Here is a 15587-nt window from a genome sequence, read left to right as displayed (position 1 = left end):
TACCCCCAACTCCCCCCTGTCCCAGTCGGCTCCACTCTCCTCTGTCCACTCTACCGGAAAGAGCGGGTAGCCAAAATATGCGGGCACGGGGGAGCGTCCGGGAGGGACCGTCCCCGACCCCTTCCCTCCGGACCCCATCCAGCACGTGAGTCACTTGTTACTCGCATTCCGAAACACCTGCCCCTCTCATCAGGTGGAAGCCCCATCGACAGGGGCTATTTTTACACGGTGAGACGCGGGAGATTCGACCGTATCGCCGCCAGGTGAGCCGGCGCCGTCTTGGCCAGTCGCCGGAGCCGGCTCTCCGGTGTTTTCACTTTCATTCGGCCGGTGAGTGCTGCCGCCTGCCGGCACGGTTGCCAACTAGTGCTAGGTGCCTGGTCAGTCGTTCGAGTCTCCCCGGGGTGCGAGGGTCGCCGCGCGGAGTGCTGCCATTGTTTGCGGACGCGGCCGCGAGTCGGGTATGAGTGTTGACCTCTGAGTGACGTCACGCTAAGTGCTACACAGCGCCGGCCAGTGAGCCACCTGGGAGTGCGCGCGGCGGCCTCCGTCAGTCGGCGGCGGCACCATGCGCTGGTACGTGACCGCTGTGGCGCTCTGCGCCCTGTTACCGGCCGCGGCGCGCGCCTGTGAGTGCTGCGCCGGGAACGCCACGGCGGCTGAGTGCGGCGCCGACGCGCGGCTGGAGGCGCGCCGGGATTGTGCCTGCTGCTCTGTGTGTGCCGTGCAGAAGGGCGGCGCGTGCGATGATTCGGACCGGCCGTGTCAGGAGGGACTCGAGTGCAGCAGTCAGGGGGTGTGCACAGGTGAGTTGGACCGGACCGGCCGCCCGCCGGCCCCCGGAGGCGGCACCAGCCCCGTCCCGCAGCCGCCGCCGCTGCTGTCTGCCGGCGGCCGAGGCGGCGGCAGTAGTGTAGTCTGGATTGGAATGGGGCTCAACCGCGGGGCAGCGGGCTAGCGCTACCTCGCAACCCGACACGAACATAGGCTTGGATGCAACTGGATTAGACAGACCGGCTCGCTATCGGTTGTCTGTAGGTCAAATATATCTTTTTAGTCTTTACCTGCGTACCTACCTGCAAGTTGCCTTTCGAGAGCACCGGTTTGCCAAGCTTTGTTCCTGCCGTCTGGCCAGGACGTTTCCCGCTGCGCCCACTTTAGTGCCCGCCGTGTTTCCGCTGTTTGTTCGCGCTCCCAAAGACGCCGGTGACTATGTGAGGCGCGTCGCGTCGCGTGCCCCGGTCGGTGGACCGTTACACGTCGGTCGTTAGCTGTGCGGTCAGACTCGAGTCGGGGTGAGTCGAGTCGCTCGGTCACTGACCTGCTCGTGACTCCGACTCCGGCCAGGCTGGGTCGTGAGTCGTGACTCAGTCAGAAAGAGTCGGCCGTTTAAAAGTGACGGAAAACCACTCATCTTACGGCCCACCTCCCTCAAATCACCCCACCTTACCTCGCCTCATCGCTCACCTCTCACCTCATCTCACCTCACTCCACCTCGACTCACGTCACCTCTCCTCTCCTCTCCCTGAACCGGAGTCATGAGTCAGTGGGCCGGGCGGGACGGGCCCACGTCCGCGGCGCGCGTCACGGTCGGTTTCGTAAGGGCCGGCGCCGGCAGCTGTTCTATGAAAGCTGCTGGACTGTCCGGTGCAGCTTCGGACGGACGTGCGGCCGCGGAATATCTCCACGGAGCTACAGCGAGGGTGTCATTGGTGTACTGCCCTCTCCAGGCATACATACATACCCCGTCCTGCAGAGCGACCGTACCGACACCCGGGCGAGCGCCGGGCACCTGGAGTCGATTGGCCAACCGCTCCTCGTTTGTATTCCGACCTTGTGTGCGGCCGCGCCGCTTCTGGCAGCAGCTGCGCAACCCTGCGCGCCGGCAGGTCCGGCCCAGACCCCGGATCTTCCTCCCAACCTGACCGGGTCGGGTTAAGGTCACAGGTCAGACCCTGCTCAGGTCAGGTCAAGGTCACGCGCCACTCCTCTCATGAGTGCCGGAATTCCGGTGACGTTTGCTGGGGCCAATCCGGCATCCTTCGTGGCAACTCCTACGCCTGGGGAAATCCGCCGCCCCGTCACCCCTCCCCCACCCCCCTCCCCGGTCAGCCCGCCCTGGCACTATGCAACGCAGCGGTAGGCATTGGTCCAGTTACAACTTACAGCTGCATGCTGCATAAAGCCGCTTCCCTGATCTGATAAGCCACCCGCCGCTGCGCTGACAGACTTTCATCGTATAGTCATAGCTGAGGGTGTATGTCGGCATGTTGCCAAACGGTGAAACGCTACCCGGACGTGCATGTTCACGTGTATGTCGACAGTGGTTCTCATAGACCGGAGCAGAAAATTGTGCGAGCAAATGAATGGCCAGCCAGTGATGTGACTTTCCCAGTCTCAACAGCCACGGAAGTAAATAATACAGCTATCACCCATGCTCATGTGAATTCTTATCTTATCTTAATTGGTCTCATCGTAACTTGTGTCGCCTCATGGGCCGAGTGCACCCTCACCCAGGGTTGTATTTCTAACCATCTCATCGTTATTTGTTTATAGACGATAAAATCCGACCTGTGCAGACGGCATGTCATGGAAACGTGAGCCACCCTTCACCGAGCTCTGTGCAACTATGTGCTGAAAACTGAGCAGTGTGTGGCCCGCCGAACCCAGTTCGCTTTATCGACAAGGCCAAATATAGAACTGCAGCAGCTCGCTCGCTCTCCATCCCCTCGACTGTCTCTATGGCAACTATCCTCGGCGAACAGCACCGGAACTGAGTATAGGTATGCAGTGCAGATTGCAGATGGAAGCTGCACCGTTGTCTTTCCACAGTCCACTTGTCATTTGAAGGAAACGATCGATATACAGGGCATTTCAGGACTGTGAAACTGCAACGACTCCTTTTCGAGGCCGAGACGGGCCGAGACGCTTAATTTTTGGCATTCGTCACTCTTCTTTGAATGCCTTATTTCGCACGTAACTTTTCATAATGTTTATTCATATCCCTAGTCACATGCTACCTTCTAAAAAAAACTGTGCTTATGCTTTTGCCAGTAAAGTATCAAAGAGTCGTCTCTTTTGTAGGTGAGTAACGCAAGTGCGCACTCCCCCTAGGTATTATGTAATCAAGGGTCCTTACTTTCCGCCTTTGATATTTATCAAGGTAGTCCATGCCTTTAAAGTTGCGGATTCAGGTCAATCCTAATTCGGAGCAGAATACCTCTGATAGCATTATAACCGTTCACAGCTGTCAGCCCTGAAAAAAAAAAATCATGACGAGGGCTGAGGATAGTCGGTGGCTGTACCTAATCATTCGGCTAAATGCCCATCCGTTTGATCTCAAAATGCTGGTCAGTACAAAGGTCACCGGGCTAAATCGATACCTACCATTGCCATGGTCCTGACGGTCCTGACTCCTGACCTTGTCCTGACATCCGGCCGGGCGGAGCAGGAACTATACCTATCGGTCCAGGCCAGGCGGTCCAGCCCAGACGGTATGCCTATCTGATGTAACCGTCAGACCGCATGCATCCTCGGCATGATTATCGGAAACGATACCCACCCGGCTGCTTGGTGCCTTTTGCCATCAAACGAACACTAAAAATGGCTTTATAGGCTCAGTGTGAATGCGGGCGTTTGAAAGTTGCGTGTCAGTGATTATGCGCGGCGTGATCAATATGAGAACATTCGTGAGTCGGGTGTTAAGCCGCGGCTAAAGCTGATGTATTGGAACTGAAAAAGGAACGCAGAACACGTGCACTGGCATCTTCTCACTTAAATATGCATGACAATGTTCACTTCAGACTCACCGCTTCTTGAGATCCTCGCCGACATCTCATGCAGCCCCATCCCGCCCTGCATTGGATGCATGCCATCAAAGTTTCAACGTCTATCCAAGTGACGTCATAGCCCCTGATATTGATGGCACAGACGTCACCGAGCCTGGCGAAGTGACGACGGGGAGGGGTGCTGCTATTTTGATCGTCGGTCTCCCGCCGCTTAGGGTGTGGCGGTGTGAGGATGAAGTGTCGTCAGGGGAACGTGACACCGAGGTGACATCAGACGACCGCCCTGCCAACGTCGGATGCGTCGTATGGCACCCATCTGTGACCTCCATTAGGTAGGGGTCCCGGGTCTGCCCGGCCCCAGGACCCCGCTGAGAGATGAAAGGACACAGCATTCTGCAGGACACAGCAGGGACCTCGCGGTTCAGCACAGAAGCGCAGGATTGGGATTGAGAGTGTCGGTAGTATCACAATGTGCAACGTCAAGAGATATTGCCAGAAATGCCTGGCTTCCACGCTAGAGGTCATCTCGGCTATTGGTATAGTAATCTTGATCTCGGCCAGGGACTAGGGAGCGGTAGTGCCGTCACAAAGGGAACCTTACTGGCCGAGATGTCACGTCACGAAAACGTCAGTTCAGATTTGAGAACGTCTCCATGAAGGAAGATCACGGTAGAAATTTTACGTCTGCATCTTCCATGAAGCTTAGCGTCAATGACGTGTGACACGCCATAACAAGCTTACGATGAACAGTCTCACAGCATGGGCCAAACCTCCGTGGGCGCGGCCGGTTCGCTGCAGCGCAATGAAGGGTGGCGAATCGCGCCGTTTGTTTATTGTTGCACGGGAGAGGGAGGGGCGGGGGAACTGTGCGGAGCGTCGCACCGGCCCGTGCCTCACCCGTGCCGTGTCGTGCCTTTCCGTGTTTAGTGCAGTGACCCGTGCTGCGCCTTTCCGTGCCGTGCGATGACATCCTGATCGCTAATGCCTCCGCTCTGCAAACCGAATATAATGAGCGCTGAGCGGTCTGTCATGCTGTCACATAAGCCGGCCTCTATGCGGAAGTCGGTTGCACCCAGCACCATATTTGAGCTCATGACGGCAGCGCAGGCAACTGCTCTATTATTCTACCTTTAATAAAATTTGGCGACCGTTTAGTGAAAAACGTATTTAGATGATCGCTTTCCCCACGATATTCAAATTTAGGCCTTTGGCTTGATTTTGACAAATTTGATTTTAGGCCTGTGACTTTGCCTCTAAGTGGAGATTGCTCTGTTGGCGATTATGCAAACAAATTAGTAAATAAATTACTCATTGTTATGCAAGACTTTCAATATTAGGTATACATCGTTTAGCATGACTGTAAATCTCACTGCCCCTGCTATCGTTTACCGAGGGGATGATTACCCAGTTTCCGCGGCTCCCCGCCGTTCCGTGCCGGCGCGCCGTGTCCGCGCTGGGTGGAGATCAGCTCGCCGCTCCTGCGGAGGTCAGGAGCGGACCGGACACAGGCCGACATTCTCCTGCCGTGCCCCTCCTCCATATGGTGGCGCGGTGGGCGGGCACAAGGCCAGTCGCCGAGCTGCGGAACCGGCAGGCCGGCCCGGAAGGCCCCCGGTGCAGCCGCTCCGGGCAGGGGAGACTGTCGTTAGATCGGGGTCGATGGGGCTAGCCAGCCGCCGCTCAAGTTATTGAGGACGGTGTGCATAAATACGCATCCTTATATGGTTGATAGTGCGATTAATCTATGTAGGCTGTTATGTCTCATTATGCCTCGAGTAGGCATGGTTATACGGCAAAGCTGGAGCTGTGTTTTCTTTTCTTGAAAGCTATTCCTTTAATGTTGAACAGTGCTTATTATTTGGTAACCGTTTTAAATCAGGGAGTCAAAAAATTGAGAGACACACTTGTCATTTTCGATGGCACCTCGTCCCTGCATTGACCGATGGTTTCACTCATTTTTGCACCGGCACCGGAGCGGCAGGGGCGGCGGCAGGGCGGAGCTGCAGAGTGCAGGGGCGGCAGTGACAGCCGCCCCGCTGCGGTGAGCGGGTCGGGTCAGACCACCCGGGATCGGCGGTGATACGACACCACCGTGTCCGTGACGCCTGTACGTTCACTTTCTCCTCCGGTCGGCGGGACCACGGCTGGTTCCACTGGGCTGGCACCCAAGTTCAGCATCGACTCACTGACACTTTACACCGACTCACCTTACAGTGACTCACCTTACATCGCCTCATTTCACATCGAGTCGTCATCTCATCTCAGATTGATACGCCTTACACCGACTCCTTTACATCGGCCTCCTTATTTGCTATCATTTAGTGACAAATTTCACCCGAACTCCCATTCAGCTGCATGGCCCGGTCAGCTGACCTCCCCCCCCCGCCCCCGTCCCACCCACTTTGTTCCTCTCACCGAGGGATAGTCCAGCGACCAGCGACTGGACGTCGTCATGGAGGCGTGGAGTTTACGGCTCCGGGTCGTATTTCAACACCAAACAGGTGACCGAGTCGTCAGAGGCGGGGGGAGGGGAGACGGCACAGCCGTCCGGTCGTCGCTGCTCCAGCCGTACCAGGCACAGAACTCTGCCGATTCACCGCCGGCGCTCTGCCGAGTCACGTGCGCCCTCCGAGCTCCATGTACGGTTTATCGCGATCTCGATCCAGACTGGCTGGTCAGCCGCCCCCTCCCCTGTCGCAGCGACCTAGACCGTCTGTGACGTCACTACTAGTCAGTGACGTCACTCGGATTGCCGCATCGGTACAGGAACAAGTTTGAGAGGAGATGGCCATGGGGGATACACCTAATTAATTTGTCTTAATTCGTGAAAGTCCAATCGTCGTTGTTTACTTCATCTAAAAAGTGGTGCGCTCTAATGTTGCACCTCAATGATTATAAACAATTTATTACTCTAATAACCGTGAGCATTTATCTCGTGTGATCCAAATAAACAGTTTCACTGACTCGTTTCAACTGGTGTTTACACCCAGGGTTGTTAGAGGCGCAGTTGGTGTCATCAGCTGGCTCTTATTACAGCTGCGTCTCGGAGTCCTTGCAGCTCCTGCTGGTGCCTTGATGGGCGCCATAAAACTCCATCGTTACAGCGCCCCTATAAACACAAATCATCATCATTGATGCTAAGATGCAACGATGATCTCAACCGCGTTGTTGACGGTGCCTGGTCGGCCGAGTGACTCTCATTGGCATGAGAAACACTTGTCGAGCTGAGCTGTGTCCCCATCCCTATTGAAACCATTGTTGGAACGGCCCACTGCGAGTGACCGTCCGGCCTTTAGTTTCAGCCTGCTGTCGGCTGCAGCGGGCCCCAGACGAGTCGTGCAGAGGCTCGGCCCAGTTCTGTCCGAGGTGCACCGGTCGCTGGGTAGGATGATCTGGAGATAAGGATGTAGTGTATTCTCCAATTCCTTCCACACTCTCTTCCGTCTCCCGTCCTCTTTTCTCCCTCTTGCCCAGATACTACGTGCCTCTAAATCGCCGTGACCTTCTGTGTAGGGAGGTGTGCCACTTCCACGCCGCATCCACAGTGGCCCGTCCGTCCGTCCGTCCGACCCGCCGGACCGGTATACACAGGGCCGGGCCGGCTGCAGATTTGGGCACGCTGGTGCTCGTCCAATGTCACTGCAGCCGGCGTGGGTGGAACACCGTCTGTTTTCCTCCTCTGTCCGGCTATTATGGCGCGGGGGAGGCGGCTTTGCGGGCTGCTGTTTCGGAGAACCGGTGCGCAGTATTTAGCAGAGAGATGTGGATTTAGTAGGTAGTGAATGGCGATTCTGGGTAAATCGGTGTAAGAGGCGGGACCAGGCACCAGCTTACCTGCGACCAGTGAATTATGTAACTCTCTGTTTTCTCCACGTGAGCGAGAGCTTTCGATTTGAGAGAATATAGGTTTGGAGAACGACGAACGTTACGCACAGATAGCGCTGAGACGTTGCAAATATGACGAATGTTTTTTTTTTTTTTGTCGGCCCTTTGTGTAAGTACTTACCAACTTTCATTCATTCTTTTTTTCATTCTTTATTTTTCATTTTTACCCTACTTAGGAGAAGCAATGAAGTACATTTAACTTACCTACAATATGTCCTTTCGTGCCTCGTGGTCGTCGGCTTGGACGTTTTTAGGTTCTTTTTTTAGAATGTGAATTTGACCTGCTGCGACATTCCGAAAGATATATTAGCATGCTGCTCGTATATCTATTGCAACTTAATTAATATCAAGTATGCAGGAGATTCGAATGCTAGAAGGAGTGATGAGCACCAATGTAGAAGCATTTGAACTTCATCTCTCCTAGCCTGACGTCAGGTTCCGTATACTTTTGCTTTATGACTGCGCGATCTCCATTACAAAGAATTTGACGGCAATCAATTTTAATTGGGGTCATTCATTTGGCAGCCAATCATGGATCTTACGACTCATGGAGTTCGTTTCGACGTACTAAATATGACTCGCATTATATATTGCGGAAGCCATGATGATAACTACGCACTGCAAGGTCGCGACGAGGGGCGTCTGTGCCGCGTCCGCAGCGCCGCGGCCGCGCCTTATTCGCAGTGAAAGCCGCTGCTCACACTGCAGTGGCGCTGCAGCGCTGGTGACGCGGCCTAATCGACTGCAATGGTCCGCGCCCGCTCCCTGGACCCGCCCATCCCCTGCCGTGATGAAATTGGCCCAGCTGTGGGACAAGGGGCGAGCGGAGGGGTTTGGAGGGGCGGATTGAGCGGTTTCTCCAGCACGGACCGAGCCGTGAGGTGACAACAGCACGCACCAGGCCGTGACGCCTGCATGGCTTCTGATCTGTGACGTCCATCACGGACTGAGCTGTGACGTCCGCATGGACTACGAAGTGACTGGCCCAGCCCTGTCTCACGCACGTACTAAATATTGCCTCCCTCACGGATCGAGCTTTGTTTCCCCCACGGAGTGAGCCGTGATGTCCACAGGGACTAAACTGTGAATACTGAGCCGCGCGTGACGTGATGGTGACACCAGCACGGACTAAGCCGTCCATCCCGCACCTGACCAAGCCGCTTCTCCACCACGGACTGAGCCGTCCATCCTGCCGCGGTTCTCCCACGGGACGCCCATGGTGAGAGCCGTGCGGTCTGCACACCTCTCTCACACGTGAGAGAGCCGACTGCTGTGCGCCGGCCAGCGACCGCAGCCGGTCAGCCCCGCTAATTTTTGGGGAGGTCAGTGGGACAAAGAGACCGCATCTGCAGCCAGCTGGCGGTCTTGCAATGGCATCCTGATGCTAAGATTATAAAATTGTGTTTTATTGATGTGGTGGCGTGAGAAAGCAGCTGTTTCGGAGAGAGGTAACCACTAACCAGTCACTCGTTGTTACGCTCAAACCGTCAATTTCGCTACAGTCGACTTCGGTGCAAAACCTATCTTTTCAGGGGGCGTCGAAGTCTAGTTCCTACCAACCTGGCACTCCCATGCCTACGTCACCACGAGGACGCCCGAGGGCATTTACATGTTGAAGATAGGGAAATTGCCATAGTTTAGAGCCGCCTGGAGGGCAACCTTGAGATAGATGATAGTGTAAATGTGTGCTTATATGATCATCAACATGTTATTTATCCAAATCCAGGGCCAATTAATCGATATCTTGTCACGTTTTCCAGTGGTGATTCAATAACTTTCGTGGTTCTTGGAGCCAATAAGGGTGTTTCATAGTGCGATTCAGCCGCATTATCGACTTTAATGCCATAAACCGCCACGGAACATATGATTTGCAGCTCCCTGGCGTGATAGCTGCCAGTAGGGCTCCGGAGTCGGAGTCATGAAGTCGGTCGGAGTTGACAGTTCTGACCTGAGTCGCCGAGTCGGAGTCAGAGTCGATTTTAAAGCTGGAGTCTGAGTCAGTCACCGAAATTCAATCCCCTCCGCAGACCTTTCAGGGTTCCGTAGTCGGAGTTGTAGTCGGTCGGAGTCGACAGTTCTGACCAGAGTCAGAGTCAGCTAGTCGATTTTGAAAGCCAGAGTCGGAGTCGGAGTCACCAAAAATCCATTGCCTCCGCAGACCTGCTAGGGCTGTGGAGTCGGAGTCGGTCAGAGCCGACATTTGAAATCAAAGTCAGAGTTGATTTTTGAAAGTCTGAGTCAGAGTCCGAGTCATCAAGAAACCCATGGACGATCCGCAGTACCACGCAGTAAGGGCGCTGCCGATCGATGCCCTGAATTGCCTAATTTATGAATTGAATGAATAGATGGCAATTAATAAGGTACCTCCTATTATTCATCCCTTGCCACTTGGAGGACTATACTTTCAGTAGAAAAAGACGCATTATTTGTTTGTTTTTTATTGACAAATATTTTTGAGCAGTTAGTGGTACAGACGCAAACACAATGATAGCACCTCGCTGGTGCAAATTATTGCTAGATAGATGTTGAAATGTGTTGCCATTGAAGAATCTACTGATTTTCCTGGCGGCTCTCTTTTTCAAGTAACTACTGGTCTTGTAGGATCTCTTGATTGTTCACCGTCTGGCGTCTAGTTCCAAGGTTTTCTGAAAGCTAATCAAACGTTACCATGGCTGCTCTTGATGGCATGGCGCTTGCTGGTTCTGGGTTCTTAAATCTTAATTGGTGGTTCTTGCGTCTGATCCTGTTGCTTCATGTTCCATCACACATCACATTAAATTTCTAATGGAACAGACACTTCTAGCTTTTACTTCAGTATCAGCCGACTTGCATTCTGTGGCCTGCTGGCCCTTTTATTTCCACGATAGAATCTACCAACTATTGAAAAAGCCTCGGATAAAAAAGCAAGAAAGGTATGTCAAGTTAAATAATTGCGACGGTCCTAGAAAACCAGAAAAAAATATCAAAAAGCCATGAGCCCGTCCATCTCACTTCCCTCACTTCATAACAAAACCACGCAGCAAAACATGCGAAAGAGTCCTTAGCACTGAACTCTATAATGTGGAATGCGCATCGGCCGCCAGATGGTGTCCAACGGTGCCGCCATGTTGCGCAGACCAGAAAGCGGCCGCCGCCTGTGTTGGGGAATAGGAAATTCGGGACTTCGATTTACGTTTGCGGCCGCTGCATCCGTTACGTTCAAGATATGTAGACACGGAACCCGGCATCCTACGCAGAATTGAGTGGAGAACAAGATGACATCTGAAAAAATCCTCGACTACAGGGAACTTATACGTTAAACCCTTATAAGTCAATGGGGAAATATGGAAATTGCTATTTTGGCGCCGGGAATGATCTGAAACTATCTCAAGCATATAGAATCGTGATTTCATGCACTCCTTGCAAGGTCCAATGCCTCACATTTGCATTGTTGCCCTTGCGTGACGTCATCTGTGACGTCACAAGGGTCATAACCTTTTCTTCAATAACTCCCGATCAAATTGAGCTAGCGAGTCGGGAAAGCCACCAATGGACTCAGGAAGACCTGCCGAATCGAATGATATGCGACATGACCTCTTTCGACCAACTTCGTGACCTGGGGGTGCTGACCTGACCTTGACCTGAGGTCAACACCCTCAGTTGACCTGACCCGAACAAAAAGTATATCACTCGATGCGCCTGAGCTAGCTGAACACGATGATGCCAAAATCGCGGCTCTACGGCTATTTTTGGCGAAGTTATTTACCAAAAACCGAACCCATGCCTTTGATCACTTGACCTGACCTCAGAGGTCACTGGTTGACCTGAGACCCTTAAAGCGGGTTCCTACCAGTCACTCTGCATTTTACTTTGCCGCATACGACCACTTAACCGCTTAATTCTAGTTTAATTAGCGGCGCATTAGCGAGGTGGGTTCAATCAACCCCCTCGGCCGGGGTAAATGTAGGTCCGGCGAGTGAATTTGAGGAATTCTGAAGATACGATCGTGTTCCCCACTCAATTCTGCGTAAGATGCCGGTTTTCGTATCTACGTAACTTGAACGTAACGGATATGGCGGCCGCAAACGTAAATCAAGGTCCCGAATTCCCTATTCCTCAACACAGGCGGCAGCCGGTTTCTGGTCTGCGCAATATGGCCGCCACCGTTAGACACTACGGCCAATAGGGTTGAAGCGGCATTGCTCCCCTGTGGGAGTGTCTAAAAAGCAGACGAGATTAGCAGACGAGCCCATGCTCAGTAACTACTGTACCGATTTTGATAATTCTTTCACCATTCAATAGCAGGGAACTTATATAGGTGCCGTTTTTCGTTTTTTGGCGATTAGTTCACTCTGACTGGACCAATCGGACCAAAATGGTCCAGAACCATACACCCCCTTAAAAGCAGACGAGCCCATGCTCCGAAACTACTGGACCAATTTCGATGAAACCTTCACCATTAGACGCGCCGTGGTCTGAAACGGTGCCGTTTTTTATAATTTTTTGATTGGTCCACCCTAAGTGGTTCAAATCGGTCCAAAACCGCTAAAATCTGTTGCAGACGAGCCCATGCTCCGAAACTACTGGACCGATATCGATGAAACCTTCACCATTAGACGCGCCGTGGTCTGAAACGGTGCCGTTTTTGATAATTTTTTGATTGGTCCTCCCTAAGTGGTCCAAATCGGTCCAAAACCCCTAAAATCTGTTGCAGACGAGCCCATGCTCCGAAACTACTGGACCGATTTCGATGAAACCTTCACCATTAGACGCGCCGTGGTCTGAAACGGTGCCGTTTTTGATAATTTTTTTATTGGTCCTCCCTAAGTGGTCCAAATCGGTCCAAAACCGCTAAAATCTGCTGCAGACGAGCCCATGCTCCGAAACTACTGGACCGATTTCGATGGAACCCTCACCATTAGACGCGCCGTGGTCTGAAACGGTGCCGTTTTTGATAATTTTTTGACTGGTCCACCCTAAGTGGTCCAAATCGGTCCAAAACCGCTAAAATCTGTTGCAGACGAGCCCATGCTCCGAAACTACTGGACCGATTTCGATGAAACCTTCACCATTAGACGCGCCGTGGTCTGAAACGGTGCCGATTTTGATAATTTTTTGATTGGTCCACCCTAAGTGGTCGAAATCGGTCCAAAACCCCTAATATCTGTTGCAGACGAGCCCATGCTCCGAAACTACTGGACCGATTTCGATGAAACCTTCACCATTAGACGCGCCGTGGTGTGAAACGGTGCTGTTTATGATAATTTTTTGATTGGTCCACTCTAAGTGGTCCAAATCGGTTCAAATTGCCTAAAACCCGTTTGTGCTTTGTCAGAGTCCGGATAGATTTCTGCAGCACAGAGGTGCCCCAAACCCATTGTCATGCATTTTGCTTTCCAAACTAGAGCAAAAATGCATGCTAATTGGGCCTGGGGCACCTCCGCGCTGCGGAAGCCAGCTCATCGGTTGATTACGTGAAAACGTATTTTTGGGCTGTACTTGAACCGATTTGGACCACTTAGGGTGGACCAATCAAAAATTATCAAAAACGGCACCGTTTCAGACCACGGCGCGTCTAATGGTGAAGGTTCCATCGAAATCGGTCCAGTAGTTTCGGAGCATGGGCTCGTCTGCAACAGATTTTAGCGGTTTTGGACCGATTTGGACCACTTAGGGTGGACCAATCAAAAAATTATCAAAAACGGCACCGTTTCAGACCACGGCGCGTCTAATGGTGAAAGTTTCATCGAAATCGGTCCAGTAGTTTCGGAGCATGGGCTCGTCTGCAACAGATTTTAGGGGTTTTGGACCGATTTGGACCACTTAGGGTGGACCAATCAAAAAATTATCAAAAACGGCACCGTTTCAGACCACGGCGCGTCTAATGGTGAAGGTTTCATCGAAATCGGTCCAGTAGTTTCGGAGCATGGGCTCGTCTGCAACAGATTTTAGGGGTTTTGGACCGATTTGGACCACTTAGGGTGGACCAATCAAAAAATTATCAAAAACAGCACCGTTTCAGACCACGGCGCGTCTAATGGTGAAGGTTTCATCGAAATCGGTCCAGTAGTTTCGGAGCATGGGCTCGTCTGCAACAGATTTTAGCGGTTTTGGACCGATTTGGACCACTTAGGGTGGACCAGTCAAAAAATTATCAAAAACGGCACCGTTTCAGACCACGGCGCGTCTAATGGTGAAAGTTTCATCGAAATCGGTCCAGTAGTTTCGGAGCATGGGCTCGTCTGCAACAGATTTTAGGGGTTTTGGACCGATTTGGACCACTTAGGGTGGACCAATCAAAAAATTATCAAAAACGGCACCGTTTCAGACCACGGCGCGTCTAATGGTGAAGGTTTCATCGAAATCGGTCCAGTAGTTTCGGAGCATGGGCTCGTCTGCAACAGATTTTAGCGGTTTTGGACCGATTTGGACCACTTAGGTTGGACCAATCAAAAAATTATCAAAAACGGCACCGTTTCAGACCACGGCACGTCTAATGGTGAAGGTTTCATCGAAATTGGTCCAGTAGTTTCGGAGCATGGGCTCGTCTGCTTTTAAGGGGGTGTATGGTTCTGGACCATTTTGGTCCGATTGGTCCAGTCACAGTGAACCAATCACCAAAAAACGAAAAACGGCACCTATATAAGTTCCCTGCTATTGAATGGTGAAAGAAATATCAAAATCGGTCCAGTAGTTACTGAGCATGGGCTCGTCTGCTAATCTCGTCTGCTTTTTAGACACTCCCTCCCCTGTGGTCCTTAGCAACACCTTAGCAACGCATTTGTCTGAAGTGCGCAATATGTGTCACATCTGGAAAATTTAGTAGCTACTTGATTATTCAACTAGAGTTGGACTATATAAGCTAGGCTTTTATATAAAAATAAGTGTTTGCTTATCGAATTTATAGCAACTGGTTGCCTAACTTCAAAATAATGATTTATTACAGAAAAAGTTTGTTTGCGACATATTTGTAAAGAAACAACGGGAATAGCTCTGACTCGTACGCTATTCTAGTACATTTTTGGTAGAAAACTTCGTCCAACCTTATGTTTTAGGGCCTTGAACCTATCTATATGTAGTATCCAGTACAGCCCGCAGAATCCTGCAGGCATTATTTTTCGTTATGAAAGGTTTAATTATTAATTGGAGCTCAGGTTTTATTACTTTTTTTCAGGGACATGTGTTGCCGAAACAATACGAGCAAACCATTCACTGTTCTGTTACAAACTGACATTGAAAGAGGCCGTATTGACTTCTTTTGGAGTCTTCGGTGATCCTGACGCTCTGATCGGCCCCATTTGTCTGGAGTGGCTCTGTACGTACGTTTGAGACCCATCTGCTGTGGGCTCGGCGTAGGCACCGGTCCGGTCTCAGGCAGTGCCCGTCTCTGTAGCGTGGGTACGGCCGGCGCGGCCACCCAGCTGAACTCTGTTGGTGCAGGGGCCGGAAGGCGGGGGTGGCAAGCTCTGCTCCAACCGGCCACCGCAACAGCTCCTAACGAGCAACCATTTGCACGCTAATATGGACGAGTAGGATACTTAGTGCCGTAAGTGGTCCACATGTGACGTTTCTAATAATATGCTTCGGTTGCGCTCCAATGGTTTTCATAAACATTTTGTATGCTTAGTTGTGATTATGTGATTTTGGGTCTGACATGCGGTGAAACAGCGTGAGATGCGGACAAATGCCGTCGAGCACGAACCAATTTAGCGCTAAACGGCTTGTGTGGTACTCACACGGCGTCTTCCGTGAGCATTTTCCGGGTTCACTTGTACTAAGCAGCGAACGCTGATGTGTTAACGAATCCTAGGCAGCGATTTTCTCAGCAACTATTTTTAATACGGTAGGCCATGACAGGTCGTTCTAGCTAAGGCGATGCTATATTACCTTTCGGGATTCCGCGATATTGTCATGTCATCGCCACCATCGGAGCAT

At 52.0% G+C, this 15587-nt stretch overlaps 1 protein-coding gene across 19 annotated transcripts in view; it reads left to right on the top strand.

Annotated features, from left to right (window-relative positions):
- Window positions 1–399: 399 nt before the first annotated feature.
- The window catches only part of LOC122380778 (putative epidermal cell surface receptor), a 61643-nt gene continuing 46455 nt past the window's right edge, over window positions 400–15587 (top strand). For all 19 annotated transcript variants that reach the window (XM_043364240.1, XM_043364241.1, XM_043364239.1 and 16 more), the window contains exon 1: window positions 400–806. In XM_043364240.1, the coding sequence (XP_043220175.1) occupies window positions 569–806 (238 nt within the window). In that variant the 5' untranslated portion in view covers window positions 400–568. The remainder of the gene's footprint in view (window positions 807–15587) is intronic.

This window comes from Amphibalanus amphitrite, unplaced genomic scaffold, assembly GCF_019059575.1.
Source record: "Amphibalanus amphitrite isolate SeventyFive unplaced genomic scaffold, NRLGWU_Aamphi_draft 000106F_arrow, whole genome shotgun sequence".
Taxonomy (NCBI): domain Eukaryota; kingdom Metazoa; phylum Arthropoda; class Thecostraca; order Balanomorpha; family Balanidae; genus Amphibalanus; species Amphibalanus amphitrite.
The sequence above is the reverse complement of the archived record's forward strand: the minus strand, read 5'-3'. Positions and strand labels throughout refer to the sequence as shown.